General features: G+C 45.3%; 1 protein-coding gene across 1 annotated transcript in view; it reads left to right on the plus strand.

Annotated features, from left to right (window-relative positions):
- Positions 1–22682, plus strand: part of HEPHL1 (hephaestin like 1) — an 84024-nt gene that overhangs the window by 38818 nt on the left and 22524 nt on the right. Inside the window, exons 6-11 of the mRNA XM_075851483.1 lie at positions 6360–6525; positions 6971–7110; positions 7791–7922; positions 9076–9290; positions 15897–16047; positions 22229–22441. Coding sequence (XP_075707598.1) covers positions 6360–6525; positions 6971–7110; positions 7791–7922; positions 9076–9290; positions 15897–16047; positions 22229–22441 — 1017 coding nt within the window. The remainder of the gene's footprint in view (positions 1–6359; positions 6526–6970; positions 7111–7790; positions 7923–9075; positions 9291–15896; positions 16048–22228; positions 22442–22682) is intronic.

The following is a 22682-nucleotide window of genomic DNA, read 5'->3' on the forward strand; positions in this document are numbered from 1 at the left end:
GAAAAATACAACTCGTCCCATAAAAAACAAGGTATTTAGGTGGAAAAGTAACAAAAAGTTATGGCTCTTTGAATGCAAAAAAATAAAAAAAAATAAAAATTGCTTGGTCAATAAGGGACGAAATAGGCCGGTCATTAAAGGGTTCAAATTTCAACAACCCACCCCCCTTTCGGTGGGACTTAGTTTATTCAAACACATAGGATGAGTCCTTTAATTATTTTCCTAGACCCTCTCAATGGTTCATTGTTGGTGGATTACGTTATCATTCGGATTTATTACACAGGATGAAGGCGAGGACAACGCCGGACAAAGCCAATCTGATTTGCAATGTCCAAAACTTCACAGATATCGGCAGGGGGTCATCCTCTACCTCAAACACCTTTATCATATACCTTTAGACCCAGCTCTCTGTATTCAGGGGACACAAGTAAACGGAAAAGTTAAGCATTTACCATAGTGGCTTTTTCTAAGACACAAATTGTCCTTCTCTATCACTGGATGAAGGGAAGAATAAGAAGAATGAGGCCATGGAGAATGTTTAATTACAATTTAATTAACTATCACAATATAACATTATTTAACCCGCGCGGTGAATGGAGTAAAAAGATACAAATTAAAATGGCAGAATCGCTGTTTTTTGATCACCTCATCTTCCACGAAAAAAAGAGAATAAAAAGCGATCAAAACGACAGCTTGCCACGCAAAAAACACGGCGCTCAATCGCGCTCACATCGTTTTTACGGCATGATGTACGCCGTAAAAACAAAAAGACAATGCAGGAATCGCTGTTTTTTCCCATCCCACCCCACAACGAAAGTATTCCCAATTTCCCAGTACATTATATGGTACAATACGGCTAAATTGACAGAAAAATAAAAAAGTTATGACTTTTGGAAGGTGGGGAGGAAAACACAAAACTGAAAAAAATGAAAAATGGCTGCGGAGGGAAGGGGTTAAAAAAAAGGTTTTCTGTGTCGCCGCATTCCTAGACCTTTAAAAAAATTATATTTCTCCGTTGCTGGATGAAAGTTGTTTTTTTTGCTGAATGCATAGTAATTGTTAATGGCACCATTTTTGGGTACATATAATGTGGTGTATTACGTTTATAAAAACTTTCAAGGGGGTGGAAAAAAACAGCAATTCTGACATTGTTTTTTGGGTTATGTTTTTACGGCCTTCACATGCAGTATAAATGACATGTTAACTTTATTCTGCGGGTCAGTACGATTACGGCGATACCAAGTTGATTTATTTTTCTTTATATTTTACTACTTCTACAAAATAAAAAAACTTTTTTCAAAAAGAAAAATGTATTCGTGTCGCCGCATTCAAAGACCCAAACCATTTCTATTTTTCCATTGACGGAGCTGTGTGAGGCCTTAGGCTGGATTCACACGACCTATTTTCAGACATAAACGAGGCGTATTATGCCTCGTTTTACGTCTGAAAATACGGCTGCAATACGTCGGCAAACATCTGCCCATTCATTTGAATGGGTTTGCCGACGTACTGTGCAGACGACCTGTCATTTACGCGTCGTCGTTTGACAGCTGTCAAACGACGACGCGTAAATTGACTGCCTCGGCAAAGAAGTGCAGGGCACTTCTTTGCCACGTAATTTGAGCTGTTCTTCATTGAACTCAATGAAGAGCAGCTCAAGATTTACGAGCGTCTCAGACGCCTCGTAAATTACGAGGAGGAGCATTTACGTGTGAAACGAGGCAGCTGTAAACAGTCTGTCTTTTCACACGTAAATGCCTCTCATCGTGTGAACATACCCTTAGTTTGAGCTGTGGTTTTCATTGGTACTATTTTGGAGTACATATAACTTTTTGAACACTTATTAATTTTTTGGGAGACGGGATGGCATTGTTTATTTTTTTTCCGGCGTACACCGTGCAGGGTTAGTGAACATCACAATTTTATAGCAGAGTTCGCTAAAGATACAGATATACCAATAGACATTTATGAGTTTTTTTTGTACTTGAATTTGTATTTTTTATATTTCGAAATACTTGTAAAAAAATTTTTTACAATAATTGTTCCCCTCACAAGGTGACTTGAACGTGTGATTCTTTGATAGCTTACATAATACTCTGCACTACTTATGTAGTGCACTGTATCATGATACTAATAGGATTTCATAGATGGCAGGCCTCTGTTAGGCATCCGATTGCCATAGAAAGTCATCGGCAACCCGTGATCGTGTGGTGGTCCTGCCAATTGGCTTATAGAGGGAGCAGGAGACACTGCTTGTTGCCGTTATTTGCTATGGCTTATAGATGAGGAGCCAGAAGGAGGGACCCTTTTCTAATAACTCGAAATTCTGAATAGGTTTTCTAAACCAGACAATCCCTTGAAGACCTCTACTCTGTGGCACCATTGGCTTTGTGACCGGAGCCTTTAAATTATTTTCTATCAATCAGTGACTAACGCAGCAGCGATGCATAAGTAGTGATGGAGTCTTGACCTGAAAATTGACTTTCTATACTCATAAAGAAATAAATCCTCCTCCTGCTGATAACGGTGGTGATGGAATGTACTGGCAGTTATTGCCTGATATAAAGTTCTCATAATATAAATATTCTCATAATAATACTGATATAAAAAATAGCATTGCATTATATAGCAAGGAGAACTTACTATGATGTGGATCCGGGATGAATCGGAGGCAGCATGGCAACTTTCCAAGTCTCATAAAAGTGATAAGGACCAAGTGTGATGATATTTATAGTGGGTGAATCATTTTATTGATTTTGTTTCGTTTTCTTATTCCAATGTTTGCAGTGTTGTAAGTAGTAGTAGTAGTAGTAGTAGTAGTAGTAGTAATAGTAGTCAGGGTCGGCCTTAGGGGTGTGCGACCTGTGCTATTGTACAGGGCGCATCACTCCAGCAGGTGGAAGGGGGCACTGCGCTGGCTCCCTTCCCCTGCTTGTTTCAGAAGCGCCCGGGCCCGGCAACTCAGCAGCCGACTCTCCGCCCAGCCGTTTCTTCACTCAGTGGCGTCACTACCGCTGTAGCAGCCATAGCGACTGCTAGCGGCGACACCAGGCATGAGGGTGGCCATGCTGCCCGTTTGGATGGGACCCCATTGGGCCGCCGCTGGAAGCTGTGGCTTCTACAGCAGCAGCGACGCCAGTATAACATAGCAGGGAGGTATCTCCCTGCTCTGCTATCTACTAGCGCCACTGTAACTCCCTGAAGGACCGGAATCCCCGTGTGGCAGTAAATGGACACAGGCGACAGGGGCTTCTCCTGGAGTCTAATCCCCGCTTACAGCGTCGGCAACTACCTACCAGGGGTCTGTGTGGCACTACCTTCCAGGGGTCTGTGTGGCACTACCTTCCTGGGGGCTGTGTGGCACTACCTACCAGGGGGCTGGGTGGCACTACCTACCAGGGGACTGTGTGGCACTACCTACAATGGGGCTGTATGGCACTACCTACCAGGGGGCTGTGTGGCACTACCTACCAGGGTGTTGTGTGCCACTACCTACCAGGGGGCTGTGTAGCACTACCTACAGGGTGCTGTGTGGCACTACCTACAAGGGGGCTGTGTGGCACTACCTACAGGGGGCTGCGTGGCACTGCATACAGGGGGCTGTGGGGCACTATCTACAGGGAGCTGCATGGCACTACCTACAAGGGGGCTGCGTGGCACTACCTACAAAGGGGCTGTGTGGCACTACCTACAAGGGGGCTGTGTGGCACTACCTACAGGGGGCAGTTTGGCACTACCTACAGGGGGCAGTATGGCACTACCTACAAGGGGGCTGCGTGGCACTACCTACAAGGGGGCTGTGTGGCACTACCTACAGGGGGCTGTGTGGCACTACCTACAAGGGTGCTGTGTAGCACTACCTACAAGGGGGCTGTGTGGCACTACCTACAAGGGGGCTGTGTGGCAGTATCTACAAGGGGGCTGTGTGGCAGTATCTACAGGGGGCTGCATGCCACTACCTACCAGGGGGCTGTGTAGCACTACCTACAGGGTGCTGTGTGGCACTACCTACAAGGGGGCTGTGTGGCACTACCTACAGAGGGCTGCGTGACACTACCTACAGGGGGTTGTGTGGCACTATCTACAGGGGGCTGCATGGCACTACCTACAAAGGGGCTGTGTGGCACTACCTACAAGGGGGCTGTGTGGCACTACCTACAGGGGGCAGTGTCGCACTACCTACAGGGGGCAGTATGGCACTACCTACAAGGGGGCTGCGTGGCACTACCTACAAGGGGGCTGTGTGGCACTACCTACAGGGGGCTGTGTGGCACTACCTACAAGGGTGCTGTGGCACTACCTACAAGGGGGCTGTGTGGCACTACCTACAAGGGGGCTGTGTGGCAGTATCTACAAGGGGGCTGTGTGGCAGTATCTACAGGGGGCTGCATGCCACTACCTACCAGGGGGCTGTGTAGCACTGCCTACAGGGTGCTGTGTGGCACTACCTACAAGGGGGCTGTGTGGCACTACCTACAGGGGGCTGCGTGACACTACCTACAGGGGGTTGTGTGGCACTATCTACAGGGGGCTGCATGGCACTACCTACAAGGGGGCTGTGTGGTACTACCTACAAGGGGGCTGTGTGGCACTACCTACAAGGGGGCTGTGTGGCACTACCTACAAGGGAGCTGTGTGGCACTACCTACAAGGGGGCTGTGTGGCACTACCTACAAGGGGGCTGTGTGGCACTACCTACAAGGGGGCTGTGTGGCACTACCTACAGGGGGCAGTGTGGCACTACCTACAGGGGGCAGGGTGGCACTACCTACAAGGGGGCTGCATGGCACTACCTACAAGGGGGCTGCGTGGCACTACCTACAAGGGGGCTGTGTGGCACTACCTACAGTGGGCTGCATGGCACTACCGACAAGGGTGCTGTGTGGCACTACCTACAAGGGTGCTGTGTGGCACTACCTACAAGGGGGCTGTGTGGCACTACCTACAAGGGGGCTGTGTGGAAGTATCTACAGGGGGCTGTGTGGCAGTATCTACAAGGGGGCTGTGTGGCAGTATCTACAAGGGGGCTGTGTGGCACTATCTACAGGGGGAATCTGTGAGTGGCGGGCTGATGGTCATTGTAGTGAGAGTGGCGGGCTTATGGTCATTTTACTGTGAGTGGGGGGCTGATAGTCTTCAAGTTTTTTACATTGGCTTCAACGGCTTAAAAAAAAACGCAAAAAAAAGGTCAAACAACGCTGTCAATTCAAAATCTGCTTCAAAATTCCTGAAGTGCCCATGTTTTTTGTTCGGAGGCACTGTCTACAAGGGGTAGGTGGGGGATGTATGGCACGATCTTCAAGGAGAAGTTGGGGGATTATGGCACTGTCTGCAGGGAGGCTATATGGCACAATCTACAGGGGGGCACTATCTACAAGGGGAGGACTGTGGGTGGCAGCCAGGGGAGGGGGGCATTATACTGTGTGGGGGCCACTAAGTGGACATTATACTGTGTAGGGGTACCACAGGGGGCAATATACTGTGTGTAGCACTTAGGGGGCATAATACTGTGTATTAGTAGTAGTAGTAATAGCAGAGGCGTAGCTAGGGATTTAGCACAGGGAGGGCAAAACACATCTGAGTGGGCCCCCCATACAGTGACCTAGCTTAGTGCGCTGTATGGGGCAGCTATGGGGGCATTATACTATAAGGGGCAGCTATGGGGGCTTTATACTATATGGGGCAGCTATGGGGCATTATAATGTATGGGGCAGCTGTGGGGGCATTATACTGTATGGGGCAGCCCATAGGTCCCTACTGCTACATAAGGTTCTCTATAGGTATGATATTTTAGTGAGATCCTCCTATCTATCTATCTATCTATCTATCTATCTATCTATCTATCTATCTATCTATCTATCTATCTATCTATCTATCTATCTATCTATCTATCTAGGGCAGCTATGGGGCATTATGCAGTGTGGGAGGCACTATAGGGGAATTATACTGTATATGATTCACTATAGGGGTATTATACTGTATGGGGCAGCTTTGGGGGCATTATACGGTATGGGGCATTTTACTGTATGGGGCATTATACTGTATGAGGGCAGCTATGGGGGCATTCTACAGTATAGGGCAGCTATGGGAGCATTATACTGTATGGTGCAGCTATGGCAGCATTATACTCTATGGGGCAGCTGTGGGGGCATTATACTGTATGGGGGCAGATATGGGGCATTATACTGTATGGGGCAGCCCATAGGTCCCTACTGCTACATAAGGTTCTCTATAGGTATGATACTTTAGTGAGATCCACTATCTATTATCTATCTAATATTTATCTAATAGTTTTTGGGTAATTGTTGGATATAAATGTGTAAATAACTACAGTATACATGGTTTCTTAATATTTATAGCTGGAATGATGGGACTGTACAATGTTGGAACCTGTGGTCACCCTCCTGCTTCTTTGACATCTGGATATGTGAGAAAATACTTTATTGCTGCTGAGAAAGTCATGTGGAATTATGCACCAACTAATTATGACGGATTTACAAATGCAGCTTTAGATGTTCCAGACAGGTAAAGCTATTTATTCTGCTTACCAAATATCTTCTGATTTGTACATACTCTTATATACAGTTTTATATATGTTTTTTATTTAAGACTTGAGATTCTATCACATTGTATTGTTAATACATAATATTCACAGTGATAATATAATGATAGTGTTTTGCTGTGAAACAAAACATTTTACTTGCAATACCATACCTGACCACATGGTGTGCTGCTCACAGTAAACATGTTCTTCAGCTGCACAAAGCGTTTTCCTTTTTGTACAAAAAGCTCAATTTTCTAAAGCGCCACCTGCTGGTATAAAAAAAATACAAGATTTGAGATCCCGTTCTGCTCTCCAATGCTATGCACCTGAGTATTTAATTCTATCCACACTGACCCAAATATTTGATTACATGTTAAATAACACTAGTATACCCAACAATATTAAATATAAATATTTATTTTACAGCCATTCTGCAACTTTTTTTGCAAAGAGCGGTGACAGGATTGGTGGTTCTTATTGGAAGGTGCATTACACCGAATATACAGACGAATCGTTTAGCATTAAGAAGACACAGACTAAAACTGAAGAACATCTTGGAATACTGGGTATAAACAGTGGTATTTTTTTTTTCATTGAAATAGGTCCAAAAATATGTACTGATTAATTTCTTAGTATATCTTTATAGTGGTTGGATCTCCATACAAAAATTTCTGAATCAAAAAAATAAACTCCTGCAGCCACCACTAGAGGGAGCCGAGTGGTTTACTGTATTCTATTAATACATTGAACTCAATAATAAAACAGTATGCAGTGAGCTCTTAGGCCTCATGCACACAACCGTAGCCATGTGCACGGCCGTGGTCGGCCGGCAGCGGACTGTCAACCGCGAGCCGCCCGCAAATCGTGGGCCATGCACATGGCCGCGGCCATTATTTTCAATGAGCCTGTACCGCAGAACACGGGCGTAATAAGACATGCCCGTTCTTTCTGCGGTCCAGGCTCCCGAGCCATGCACGGACCGTGAAAACCACGGTCGTGTGCATGGCACCATAGGAATGAATGGGGCGGCAATTCTCCCGTGGATTTTCGGGGGAATTGCGGTCGCAAAAGCAGGTTCGTGTGCATGGGGCCTTAAGCTCCCCCTAGTGGTGATTGCTATTGCTATTCAGGGTATTTGGAGCTCTGAACCCTATAAAAATAAATTCTAGAATTAATCAGCACAGAATGTTGGACCTAAAAATGACATGGTGATTAAAGTTGGCATTCGCTTTTTTTTCATTATTAGGTCCAGCCATCAAAGCGGAAGTGGGTGATACCATTGTGGTTGTGTTTTCCAATAAGGCTGACAGGAACTACAGCATGATGCCTCATGGACTGTCCTTTGGCAAAGATTCAGAGGGCTCGCCCTATGTAGATGGTATGCTATGTCTTTTCCAATGCGTAAAATGTAAAATATATTAGTGTGTGATATAAACTCAAATCCTAATCCTAAACTCCATGAATGTAGATGATTTCCGGTTGGCCCCCTAGTGGTGCGTTATTTTTGATGTCCCAACTTTGTCAGTGACCACTGCAGATCATGTAACTTTATGTACTGCATTGACCGGTGGTCACTGGTGAAGGAAATAGTGGTTGCTAGGAAACCACGTGTGTATCACCTATTTTTCTTAATAAATGTGACCTAAACTGTGTCTCCTTGGAGACCATGTCCACTTTTCTCGTCACTTTTCAAATATGGCGAGAACAAGAAAAGTTTTTTGATTTTTTTTTTAAAAGAATGTTTTTGAAATAGTTTTTGTGTAAAAAAAACCTTAATCACTGTATAATGTAAAGTTCTGCAACATTATATTATACTCTGTGTTTGAATTGACGATTTTTAAAAACTCTGCTTGATGTCGGTGAATAGGAGCATTCTTGTTTCTATCCAGAGGCTGAAAACCTGTACACACCTAATACATCTTACATCTGAGACTTTGTTTCCGTTGTATCCAGTCTAGACAATCCTCTGTGAGCTAAACAGCCTAGCTCCAGTCTGATAAAATTTTACCTGCACTGATACATTGTAGCAAACTATCAGGACAGGAGAGAGATTTGTGCTGTTGATGTATTTAAATACCATAGTATTGTCTAGACTGGATACAATTGTAGCAAACCCCTTAGATGTGAAGTTTTAGGTCTGTAAACATTTTAAGCCTCTGGCTGTAAACAGGAAGGTTTATATTCATTGACGGCAAGCAGAGATCTTAAAAATGGTGAGCAATTAAAAAATTAAGTATATTAGAAAATTGCAGAACTTTTCATTATACAGTGATTAAACCCCTTCTACAATGAGCTTGTATGATGGAGCACTCCCGCTTTAACCTTCGATTGTGAACATATCATTAATATATTATCAAGAGGGGCATAGCTATAGGGGGTGCAGAGGTAGAAGTTGCACCCAGGCCATGGTAGGGAGCAATAATGTCTTGTTGCCACACACCAGTATTATGAACGGCACATGAGGGGCCCCGTTATAGATTATGCATTGGAGCCTGAGAGCTTCTGATTATCATTATTTTGTTTCGTGGCAGGAGGTGCCGTAAAAGCTGGATCCCACGTAGCACCCGGAGAGACGTTCACATACACCTGGAACGTCCTAGAGAAGAATGGACCTACAACCAGTGATCCACATTGCTTGACTTACCTGTACTTCTCAGCTGCTGACCCAGTGAAGGACACTAATTCTGGACTGGTGGGTCCACTACTGGTCTGCAAAAAAGGTTCCCTACAGTCCGACAACACGCAGGTATAGTAACATTTAATGGCAGCGCGTAGCCCATGATGGAAGTGATGTACCGCTGGTTGGCTTGGACGGTATATAAGGGGTGTGATAGGCTGTCTGATCACATATCACTAGTTGTTGCCGTGGGTAAAAGGAGCGATTTTCAGAGTTGCAATAAGGGCTGATTATTGGCTTTCGGGCCAAGGGTGGCGGTATTTCTCACACAGCGCAGTTTGTGAACTGTTCTCGTGCTGCTGTGGTGAAAGTGTATCGTGAGTGGACAAATGGCACCACTGGGAATAACCGAAGTGGAAACTGCGGAGCACCACGTGCCTTTGATGTGAGAGGCAGGGGCGTAACTAGGAAAGACTGGGACATAGCAAACTTTTGACTGGGACACCAGGTGCTACATGCAGCCCCCTTATACATAGTGCCCCCTGTAGATTGTGCCATACAGCCCCCCTGTAGACAGTGCTATGCAGCCGCCCTGTAGACAGTGTCACACCACACTCGTAGATAGCGCCCCCACCTCACCCTTGTAGATAGGGCCATTCAGCCCCCCTGTATATATCGCTATAAAGCCCCCCATGTATATAGCGCCATACAGCTCCCCCTGTAGATAGTGCCACACAGCCCCCTCCTTAGTAAATAGTGCCACACGCAGACCACTGTAGATTGCGCCACACACAGTCCCCTGTAGATAGCACCCCCTTGTAATTAGTGCCATACCGCTCCCCTAGTAGATTGTGCCACACAGCCCCCCTTAGTAGTGCCACACAGCCCCTTAGTAGTGCCACACAGCCACTTGTATATAGTGCCACACAGCTCCCTCGTGTACTTTGCCACACAGCCAGCCCTTGTATATAGTGCCACACAGCCTCCCTAGTATATAGTGCCACCCTGCTTCCCCCTTGTATATAGTGCCACCCTGCTCCCCCCTTGCATATAGTGCCACCCTGCTCCCACTTGTATATAGTGCCACCCTGCTCCCCCTTATATATAGTGCCACCCTGCTCCCCCCTTAAATATAGTGCCACCCTGCCCCCCCTTGTATATAGTGCCACACAACCCCCCACCCCCAAAAAAAATAATATATATTGTACTTATCTTACCGGAGCACTTCACAGGCTCCAGTCGGGACACATGCTCAGACCAGCGTGATGCAGTGACATCATCACGCCGGCCTGTACAGGGAGTCTTTCCAGCACCTTATAGACTGCAGGCCTAAAGTGGCCTGCAGCCTAAGGCCTGATTCTAGCTTTTCTGCATAGGTGAAAAGGGGAAATGGCGCCCTACATATTTTGATTGACATCCCCCTGGCTGTTCTACATCACTACCAGCCTCCTTAAAATATTGCGGATGCGCCGTTGCCGTGTACTCCCCTGGCATGCGCAGTGCAGCAATGAAGCCGGGCAGAGTACACCTCGCTGCACGGTACGTGCCCAAGTAGTACAAGGCAATGGCGCATCCGAGAAAGTTGTATCAGCCAGGGGGATGTCAATCAAACATGGAAAGGTGGGTTTGGAGGCAGGACTATGTGACTCTTCAGGATAGCGGCACCGCCCCATGTTACTTCAATGAGTAATTAACATATAGTGTGCGCCATTTTAGAAGTTGATTTGATAAATTTTGCTGCATCTGAAAAAAACATACATTTGGAAATACTGTCAGGTCATGTATTACCACATGGTGGCGGTTCAAGGGGTTAAAACTACCAGACAGGTTCCCATGAAATATACAATGAATTTAAAACAATTCCATCTGCCCAGCAATTTTGTTATTATAAATATATCCTATATAATTACAGCTCCAGAACCAAGCTCTGACATACATACAGTACCACAACCAAGATCAGTAAATAAATACGGCACCAGAACCAACTTCAGTACATATATACAGTACCACAACCAATCTCCGTACATAAATACAGCACTAGAACCAAGCTCATACATATATACAATACCAGAAACAAGCTCAGTACATATATGCAGCACCAGAACAAAGCTCAGTACATAAATACAGCCCCAGAACCAAGCTCAGTACATATATACAGCACCAGAACAAATCTCAGTACATATATACAACACCAGAACAAATACAGCTCAATTTGGTGCAACCCCTGCTGTATAGGTTTGTACGTCGTAAAACTACAGATCCCAGCATGGCCCGAACAATGGTAAGGATATGCTGGGAGATGCTGCTTCACAAAAACAAAATCATATCAATGTCACACCACCCATCATCTCGCTGCAGATCATACAATGACTACATTACTGATTAGAGGCAGAAAAAACACCGGTGACGTCTCAGATTCTAGTTATTTTTCTCTTTCCTCTCCATTCGGTCAAGATGTCTATGATGACTTTTCCCGACCATGACCCATTTCCGCTCAGATGTCTTCAGCTTCTCACTAAAACATTTCTGCACCTAAAAAACGAAGATAAAATTCTCAACACCTCTAAATATAATAGCGCCATACACTGCACCACTAACTATAATAGCGCCATACACTGTGTCCCTGATTATAATAGTACCATACACTGTGTCCCACACACACACACACACACACACACACACACACACACACACACACACACACACACACACACACACACCGTGCCCCTTGTAGATAGTGCTCCCATAGCCCCCTGTAGATAGTAACCCACATACAGCCCCCTGTAGATAGTGCCCACATATTGACTCCAAAGCTGCAAGGCAATAGTGCTAACCACTGAGCCACCTTGATGACCTACATATAGCTTCCCCTATAGTGCTCCACATATAGCCAACCTCTGTAGATAGTTCGTCTCATATAGCTCCCCCCTGTATATAGTGTCCCACATATAGCCCACCTCTGTAGACAGTGCCCTACATATAGCCCCCTGTAGATAGTGCCCCACAGGTAACCCACCCCTGTATATAGTGTCCCACATATCACCCACCCCTATAGATAGTGCCCTACAAATAGCTTTCCCTATAGATAGTGCTCCACATATAGCCCACCTCTGTAGATAGTTCGTCTCATATAGCTCCCCCCCGTATATAGTGTCCCACATATAGCCCACCTCTGTAGACAGTGCCCTACATATAGCCCCCTGTAGATAGTGCCCCACAGGTAACCCACCCCTGTATATAGTGTCCCACATATCACCCACCCCTATAGATAGTGCCCTACAAATAGCTTTCCCTATAGATAGTGCTCCACATATAGCCCACCACTGTAGATAGTGCCCTACATAAGGCTCCCCTGGTATCTAGTGCTCCACATCCCCACATATAGACCCCCCCTGTGGATAGAGCCCCCCTGTAGATAATGCCACTCATTTATTTATTTATTAGAAAAAAATAACTTTACATACTCACATTGTCCCGTTTAAAGGCGCTGATTGGCGGGGCAAGTAATTTTGCCCCGTCAATCAGCACAATTGCAAGGTGCTGAATGACCGGCCATTCAGTGCTAATGCATGTATTTGTACCTGCGTTCTATAGACGCAGGTACAATTACTGCAAGAGGGGGCACCTGTCTCTAGCACTGGGGCCCCCTCCAGTGCTAGCGACGCCACCGGGCATGAGGGAGCCCATGCCGCCCGGCCCATAAATGTTAGAGGCCGGGCGGCGAGGACCCCGTAGTGGCGTCCATTTTTCTGTAGCAGCCATAACGGGCTGCTAGCGGCGCCACCGGGCATGGGGGGGGGCCGTGTCAGGGGGGCACGGGCCCCCTCATGCCGCAGGCCCCATAGCAGTGGTAGTTACGCCACTGGTGAGAGGTGAACGTCGGCTATGAAGGTGCGTGAGGGCTGAACGACGCACTGCAGTGGAGCAGCTCACCATGAAAATCAACCAGGGGGCTACCAGACGTGTCTAAAACAACAGTTCAGTGAACCCTACTGCGTATGGGGCTCCGATGCAGACGGATGGTCACTGTTCCTATGCTAACAAAGGTGCAGAGGAAAAAAAGGCCCCAATTTGCACAGCAGTATCGGAATTGGACCACCGATGATTGGCAGAGGGCTGCCTTCTCCGATGAGTCATGTTTTCTGCTTCATCAAACGGATGGACGTTGGTGTGTCAGACGAGAAACATCAGAGAACAAACACCCGGCAATCATTGCTGGAAGAGCACAAGCCGGTGGTGGCAGCGTTATGGTCTGTGGAGTTTTATGTGGCATTCTCTGGGCCACTCATCCATGTGGAAGACTCTCTGAACCGGTATGGGTATGAATCCATCGTTGCAGATCACGTCCCCCCATACATGCTGTTTGTCTTCCCTGGGGCAGATGGAATCTTCCAGCAAGACAATGCGACATGTCACACGGCTAGAAATGTCCGACAGTGGTTGGAAGACATGACCAAGACATCCAAGTACTTCCCTGGCCCCCTAATTCGCAAGACTTGAACCCAATTGAGCATCTGTGGGACCTCGATGATCTTGTTCCCTCTATTGATCCTTCCCCACGCACCCTCCAGCAAATGTGGGATGCGCTGCAGTCAGCATGACCCCAGATACCGGAGACACCCAACCAGCACCTTATTGAGTCACTCCCCGCCCGTCTAGCTGCTGTGCGTGCTGCACACGGCGGTTACTCTGGATATTAGCTGCTGGTCATAATAATGGGACTACACTGTGTAGTACATGAGTCTTTATTATACTCCGTAATGTATCATTATTCTTATATTCCAAAGATCAAATCTGCTTCTTCTCCTGCCATGTACTGATAAGGAGGAGGTACCACCAAATTACGCTTGTAGGTGTCCCAGCCAGAGCGAAGTCTCCGTCTACTGGTCAAATCAAAGGAGTTGTCTGGTTAGAAAACCTATTTTCGGCTATTAGGAAATTCTAAGTTAGTGAAGGGGGTACCCGTTCAGGACCCTTCTCTATCAACCAGAGCGGAGAGTGACTACAATGAGCGTATTACACTCTGGAGGACCCAGCATTACTTGGAAAGCCCATTGACTTAAAGAGACTCTGTCACTAGATTATAAGTGCCCTGTCTCCTACATAATCTGATCGGCGCTGTAATGTAGATAACAGCAGTGGTTTTTATTTTAAAAAACGATCATTTTTTAGCAAGTTATGAGCTAGTTTAGATTTATGCTAATTAGTTTCTTAAAGCCCAACTGGGCGTGTTTTTACTTTTTACCAACTGGGCGTTGTACAGATGAGCGTATGAGGCTGACCAATCAGTGACCAATCAGTGACCAATCAGCCACATACACTTCTCATTGTTCCAGCCCAGCATGATCCACAGCACAGTGTGATTGTGCAGTGAAAGAAGCTTGCTCAAAAAGATAGTTTTTCAAAATAATAACCACTGTTATCTACATTACAGCGCCGATCAGATTATGTAGGAGATAGTCATTTATAATCTGGTAACAGATTAAATTGTAACTGTGTAATGCTTCAATTGCCCTGTGGAGGAGCTGCAGAGGATTTGAACACTTTGTATCAGGTTTCCCTACAGATTACAGCTGATCACTGCAGGTCCCAGCAGAGGGGATCAGTGTGATTAGTTTATTGTTGGGGCACCATTCTTAAAAAAGGATTGCCCAAAGCTTACAAACCTAAAACATTTTTAAGCAATGACATATTAAGCAGAGTCATGTGATTGACTAAAAAGTTGACGCCTTTCTACATAATTTACATTGGCAGCAGGAAATATTTCAGAGCTCCAAGCGCTGACCCCCATAAGTGTGTAGAGGCGTTGTAGTCTGTGGGACAATTTGATGACAAACCATCCGGACTCTCACTCAGAAGTTTCCATAACTTCTATTCACTTCCATGCAAAGTAACTGCGCACACCGCCACCTCTACATTGAGAAGGCATAAACTCTTGCTTTGGTCCGATGGGAGTCCTAGTAATTTGGCACGTTATAAGTTAAATACAGCTTTCTAATACACTTGGGGCTTCAATTATTCACCATTTTCAAAATCTGATTGCTGTCATGGAATGGGAACATTCTAATGTACATCCAGAGCCTACAAATCCCTTTAGACCTACTACTTCTTACAGCTGAGAGTTTGCTACGATTGTATCCAGTCTAGACAATTGTCTGTGAGCTACACCAGCACAAATCTCCTATCTATCCTGATAGTTTGTTACAATGTATCAGTGTTGAGTTCAGACGGTTTAGTTTACAGAGGATTGTGTAAACTGGATACAATTGTAACAATCCCTTAGCGGTGAGAACTATTAGGTCTGTACGGGTTTTAGCCTCTGGATGTAAACAAGAATGTTTCCATTCACTGACAGCAAACAGATATTGAGAATAGTGAGAAATGGAAGCACAATGTATATAAGAAAGTGGCAGAACGTTTTATTGTACTTGAGTTATTATTGGCTGTCGTTATAACTTCCACAGGGATTATTATCTGTCACTTCTGATTCCTGAAAGTTAAATCTGCCTAGTTATTCATCCTTCTACCTCTGCACCCCCTATAATTACACCCCTATATTCATCAATATGGCTGTGGTCGATGTGTTAAAGTTACTGTATAACTAGTCAGATATGTCATTCAGGAGCCTGAAAAATCTTGGTGACAACCCTTGGGAGCTGTAATGTGTTTGTCACCCAGCTTTCCCACATGCAGATTATACTGACGGGTCCTGATTCTGATGTTATAATGTTTCAGGTACAGATAGAAAATGAGTTCTACCTGCTGTTCACCGTCTTTGATGAAAATTTAAGCTGGTATTTAGAGGAAAATATTGAAACAGTTTCTCCGGATCCATCTGCTGTTGATGTAGACGATGAAGATTTTCAGGAATCAAACAAAATGCACGGTAACAAATACAGGAGACATTAAACCACTAATATAAATATATATATATATATATATATATATATATATATATATATATATATATATATATATATATATATATATATATATATATATATATATAACCATATATATGCTCTGCCATTATTCTTTCATGGGTGAAAATGGTCCAACTTTTATTGGATGGACATACACAGGGCCATATGCGTATCTGGGTACCCATGGCAAAGAGCGCCACCTAGTGTGCCAGTGATTAATTTTTCAGGACCACCAGATGGCGATATTACATTGGCTTAGTATGCTGGTGAAATGTAAGGTCCAGCTAGCATAATGAATCAACAGCACACATGCTGCTTTTGCCTTGCCCAGTACCCCATTCCCGGACCCTGTTTGTTACTCACACTACTCCATTCTTCTCCACCCCTCCAGTGTGGACAGAGGAGGCCATTATGTGTGAGTGTGTGTGATGATTCTGTGTGTATATGTGTGACTGTGTGCGGTGAGTGTGCAAATATTAGGCAAGTATGCGAATGTGTAGTGAGTGTGAGTATGTATAGTGAGTGTGAGTATGTATAGTGAGTGTGTGAATCTGTAGTGAGTGTGTGAATCTGTAGTGAGTGTGCGGATATGTAGTGAGTGTGCGGATGTGTAGTGAGTATACAGATGTGTAGTGAGTGTGAGTATGTATAGTGAGTGTGTGAATCTGTAGTGAGTATGCAGATGTGTAGTGAGTGTGCGAATGTGTAGTGAGCGTGAATGTGTACAGAGTGTGCGGATGTGTAGAGAGTGTGCGGATGTGTAGAGAGTGTGCGGATGTGTAGTGAGTGTGTGGTGAGTGTGCGGATGTGTAGTGAGTGTGCGGATGTGTAGTGTGTGTGCAGATGTGTAGTGAGTGCGCACATATTAAGTGAATGTGCGAATGTGTAGTGAGTGTATGGATGTGCAGTGAGTGTACAGATGTGCAGTGAGCGTGTGTATGTGCAGTGAGTGTCAGAACGCGTAGCGAGTATGTGTAGTGAGTCTAAGGATGTGTTGTGAGTGTGCGAATGTGCAGTGAGCGTCTGAATGTGTAGTGAGTGTGCAGATCTGTAGTGAATGTGCGGATGTGTAGTCAGTGTGCGGATGTGTGTGCGCATATTAAGTGAGTGTGCAAATGTGTAGTGAGTGTACGGATGTGCAGAGTGTACAGATGTGTAGTAAGTGTGTGGATGTGTAGTGAATGTGCAAATGTATAGCATGTGTACATGTATTGAGTGAGTGTGCAAATGTGTACTGAGTGTGTGACCGTTTAGTAAGTTTGTGAATGTGTAGTGACTGTGAAAAAGTGTAGTGACTGTGTGAATGTGCGGGTGTGTAGTGAGTGTGCGAATCAGTAGTGAGTGTGCGGATGAGCAGTGAGTGTGTGGATATGCAGTGGGTGTCCGAATTTATAGTGAGTATACACATATTAAGTGAGTGTGCGGATGTGTAGTGAGCGTGTGGTGAGTGTGCAAATCTGTAGTGAGTATGCAGATGTGTAGTGAGTGTGCGGATGTTTGGTGAGTGTGTGTGGTGAGTGTGAATCTGTAGTGAGTGTGCAGATGTGTGGTGAGTGTGTGAATATATAGTGAGTGTGCGGATGTGTAGTGAGTGTGTGGTGAGTGTGCGGATGTGTAGTGAGTGTGCACATAGTAAGTGAGTGTGCGAATGTGTGAGTGTACGGATGTCCAGTGAGTATACAGATGTGCAATGAGCGTGCGTGTGTGCAGTGAGTGTCGGAATGTGTAGTGAGTCTAAGGCCGGATTCACATGAGCGTGTGCATTTTGCGCGCGCAAAAAACGCTGCGTTTTGCATGCGCAAAAGGCACTTGACAGCTCCATATGATGCGCGGCTGCGTGTTTTTCGTGCAGCCGCCATCATTATGACACTCCATTTGGATGTTTGTAAACAGAAAAGCACGTGGTGCTTTTCTGTTTTCATTCAACCTTTTCACAGCTGTTGCGCAAATCACGCGCGTCCCACGGAAGTGCTTCCGTGTGGCATGCGTGGTTTTAACACACCCATTGACTTCAATGGGTGCGTGATGCGCGAAATACGCACAAAGAACGGACATGTCGTGAGTTTTTTGCAGCGGACTCACGCTGCGTAAAAATCATCCAACTCTCTGCACGGCCCCATAGACTAATATAGGTCCGTGCGACGCGTGTGAAAATCATGCGCGCTGCACGGATGTATATCCCGTTCGTCTGAATAAGCCCTATGGATGTGTTGTGAGTATGCGAATGTGTAGTGAGCGTGCGGATGTGCGGTGAGTCTCCGAATGTGTAGTGAGTGTGCGGATGTGTAGTGAGTGTGCAAATGTGTGAGTGTACAAATGTGTAGCATGTGTACACATATTAAGTGTGAATGTGTAGTGAGTGTGCGACTGTTTAGTGAGTGTGCAACAGTTTAGTGAGTGTGCGCATGTGTAGTGAGTGCGGATGTGTAGTGAGTGTCCAAAAGTGAGGCGAGTGTGCGGATGTGTATTGAGTATGTGGTCGAGTAGTGAGTGTGCAGATGTGTAGTGAGTGTGCGGATCTGTAGTGAGTGTGCGAATCTGTAGTGAGTCTGTGGCGAGTGTGCGAATCTGTATTGAGTGTGCGGATGAGCAGTGAGTGTGCGGATGTCCAGTGAGTGTGTGGTGAGTGTGCGGATGTGTAGTGAGTGTGAGGATGTGTAGTGAGTGTGTGGCGAGTGTGTGAATGTGTGGTGAGTGTGTGGTGAGTGTATGAATGTGTAGTGAGTGTGCGGATGTGTGGTCAGTGTGCGGATGTGTAGTGAGTGCGGATGTGTAGTGAGTGTGCACATATTAAGTGAGTGTGCGACTGTGTAGTGAGTGTACGGATGTGCAGTGAGTGTACAGATGTTTAGTAAGTGTGCAAATGTGTAGTGAGTGTGTGACTGTTTAGTATGTGTGTAAATGTGTAGTGAGTATGCGGACATGTAGTGAGTGTGTGGATGTACAGTGAGTGTGCGGATGTGCAGTGAATGTGCGGATGTTCAGTGAGTGTCTGAATCTGAAAAGAGTGTACACATTAAATGAGTGTGCGGATGTGTAGTGAGTGTGCGGATGTGTAGTGAGTGTGCGGATGTGTGGTGAGTGTGTGAATGTGTAGTGAGTGTGCGGATGTGTAGTGAGTGTGCGGATGTGTAGTGAGTGTGCGGATGTGTAGTTAGTGTGCGGATGTGCAGTGAGTGTGCGGATGTGCAGTGAGTGTGCGGATGTGCAGTGAGTGTGCGGATGTGCAGTGAGTGTGCGGATGTGCAGTGAGTGTGCGGATGTGCAGTGAGTGTGCAGATGTGTAGTGAGTGTGCAGATATATATGGAGTGCGGATGTGTAGTGAGTGTGGGGATGTGTAGTAAGTGTGCGGATGTGTAGTGAGTGTGCACATATTAAGTTAGTGTGTGAATCCATAGTGAGCATACGAATGTGTAGTGAGTGTGTAGATGTGCAGTGAGTGTGCGGATGTATATCGAGTGTTCGGATATATAGTGAGTGTGTGCATGTATAGTGAGTGTATGAATATGTAGTGAGTGTGTGAATATGTAGTGATTGTGCGGATGTGTAGTGAGTGTGCGGATGTGTAGTGTGTGGTGAGTGTGCGAATCCATATTGAGTGTGCGGATGTGTAGTGATTGTGCAGATGTGTAGTGAGTGTGAGGATGTGTAGTGAGTGCACATAATAGGTGAGTGTGCAAATCTGTAGTAATTGTATGGATGTGCAGTGAGTGTGCAGATGTGCAGTGAGTGTGCAGATGTGCAGTGAGTGAGCGAATGTGTAGTGAGTGTGCGGATGTGTAATGACTGCATATGTTTAGTGAGTTTGTGGATTTCTAGTGAGAGTGCAAATGTGTAGTGAGTGTGCGGATGTGTAGCGAGTGTGCGGATTTGTAGCGAGTGTGCGGATGTGCAAATCGGTAGTGAGTGTGCGGATGTGTAGTGAGTGTGCATATCTATAGTGAGTGTGCGGATGTGTGGTGAGTGTGTGAATAGGTAGTGAGTGTGCAGATGTGTAGTGAGTGTGTGGTAAGTGTGCGGATGTGTAGTGAGTGTGCGGATGTGTAGTGAGTGTGCGGATGTGTAGTGAGTGTGCGGATGTGTAGTGAGTGTGCGGATGTGTAGTGAGTGTGCGGATGTGTAGTGAGTGTGCACATATTAAGTGAGTGTGCAAATCTGCAGTGAGTATACGGATGTGTAGTGATTGTGCAGTGACTGTGCGGATGTTCAGTGAGTGTCCGAATGTGTAGCGAGTCTACACATATTAAGTAAATGTGCGGATGTGTAGTAAGTGTGCAAATATGTAGTGAGTGTACAACTATTAAGTGAGTGTGCGGATATAAATTCAGTGTGCAAATGTGTAGTGAGTGTGCGGATATGAAGTGAGTGTGCGAAAGTGTAGCAAGTGTGTGGATGTACAGTGAGTGTGCATATATGTAGTGAGCGTGCGTTTGTGTGCATTCACATCTGCAACATTTTCAAGCCCAGTAAATGTCAGCTTGGACAAAAAGAGGGAAAAAAACGATGGCCACAGGATAGGGACAAGAATTCTTAGTGCCCATGGCAGAGCTTTCGAAATGTACCCCACCACCTTTGGCCCTGAAGTTCAGCATGACAGCTGTCAATAGTTCAGCGCACAGATTCATCCACATTCAGCTGTTTGGCTCTGCTAAGCGTGCATGTTATATCTGTATGTATGCATGACACTATTATAACCTGCTGAGGGCGCTGAGAAGGGTACAAATATTGTAAAGGATTTATTTAGCCTTGTTAGTTTTAATAATATATACTATTAGTTGGGAGCATTGACTACTAATACATAAGAGACAGCATTCCTAAAACGAGGCTTTATCGCCACCTGCTGTAAATATTTAGTATTGCAACATATTAAACATTGTGGCTATGTATGAGTTATCTCATGTCATTCATAAAGTGCTTAATATTTGAATGCACTGTACAGACAATGTACGCACATCAGTCTGTATCCCGTTGGGGTTCACATTTTATTTTACCATCTTACATCCATATCCACACTTTCAGTCTAAAGCCAATTTTCATACACAGCCAATTATGACGTCCCGTCACCTCTCCTGACAAGTCTATATGAGAGAATAAATGTATTCCCCATTAAATAACAAGTTTAGAGCATCTTTTCTTAGAACGCTACATTGTGCCATTCCTCTGTTATTCCTCCTAGAAATATATGAATAAATTGACAACTGGGTGTTACCAGTTGGGGGGGGGGGTGTCCCTACACAGACTGACAATGTCCAATCAGTGCCAACACAGTGAGACTGTGTAGGGACACTCCCCTTTGACAAGGGGAATGGCTACACCCAGTTGTCAATTTATTTATACTTTTCTAGGAGGAATAATAGAGGAATGGAGCAATGCAGAGTTCTAAGAAAATATGTTTCAGAATTGTTATTTAATTGGAAATATAAATAGACATGTCAGGAGAGGTGATAGATCCGACCTACCAGTATGTTTTTGGAATGTGGGAGAAAATTTGAGCACCTGTAGGAAACCCAAATATTTATGGGTAGAATATACATTGAACTCTATATGCCATAGGCTTTAAGAGTAACATGTAATTGTGTGCTATAAAATATTCAAGTCTCCCTACCATTGCCACAATGCCCCTACAACAATGACAGCCCCAGTGCCCCCAAAATAAACTAGCCTTTCTTGCTAGATCTGTGCCAGGACACCTACACTGATACATTGTAACAAACCCAGTACAGGAGAGAGAATTTCGCTGTATTTAGATCATAGAGGATTGTCTAGACTGGATACAATTGTAACAAACCCTCAGCGGTGAAAAGAATCAATCTTAAAGAAGACCCGTCACTAGGTCATATAAGTTGAACTGGTTAACTGACCTGAATAGCTCTGTCTAACGGACTCCAGCGCTGTTTGTCTCCCCCTCCCCCCCCCCCCCGTTGGCTTCCTATAGGCTAATTTTCTGTAGTTTGCCAATGGGGTTGAGCTGGCTTCCCTGCCTCTCAGGTTCTCTTTAAAATGGTGACAAATTGAAGCATAAAATGTTTAAAAATGGAAACTTTTTAAATGATCTCAGAGAGAATTCACAGGAGCAGTGGGTGAGAAGTTCAGATTTGTCCATTTATAAGTTACGTGATCATGGATTTCTCTTTTCTCCACAGCTATCAATGGCTATATGTTTGGGAACTTACCTGGTCTTGACATGTGTCGGGGAGACAATGTATCCTGGCATCTTCTTGGCCTGGGCACAGAGATTGACATACATGGGATTTATTTTCAAGGAAATACTCTTAACCTTGGAGGAATGACAAGAGACTCCATCAGTCTATTCCCGCACACGACAGTCACTGCGTACATGCAGCCAGATCAAGCAGGTATGTGACATCATCAGGACAGGTGAACATTTAGTGCCAATGCGTTTATCACTGTGTGATCGGTGGAGCGCCGCTGCCCCTTCACTGCTGTACCCGACACAACATGAGTCCATGCCATTGTGTATAGTACTGCAACTTGAATGGACTCAGCTGCAGTACTGGACTAAGCCACATGCCCTCCAGTGAGCATCGCTGACACTTTGTTTCGGGGGCCGTCTCTAAGGGTGGGACCCCCACCAAT

The sequence above is a fragment of the Rhinoderma darwinii genome, chromosome 2 (assembly GCF_050947455.1).
Source record: "Rhinoderma darwinii isolate aRhiDar2 chromosome 2, aRhiDar2.hap1, whole genome shotgun sequence".
Lineage (NCBI taxonomy): Eukaryota > Metazoa > Chordata > Amphibia > Anura > Rhinodermatidae > Rhinoderma > Rhinoderma darwinii.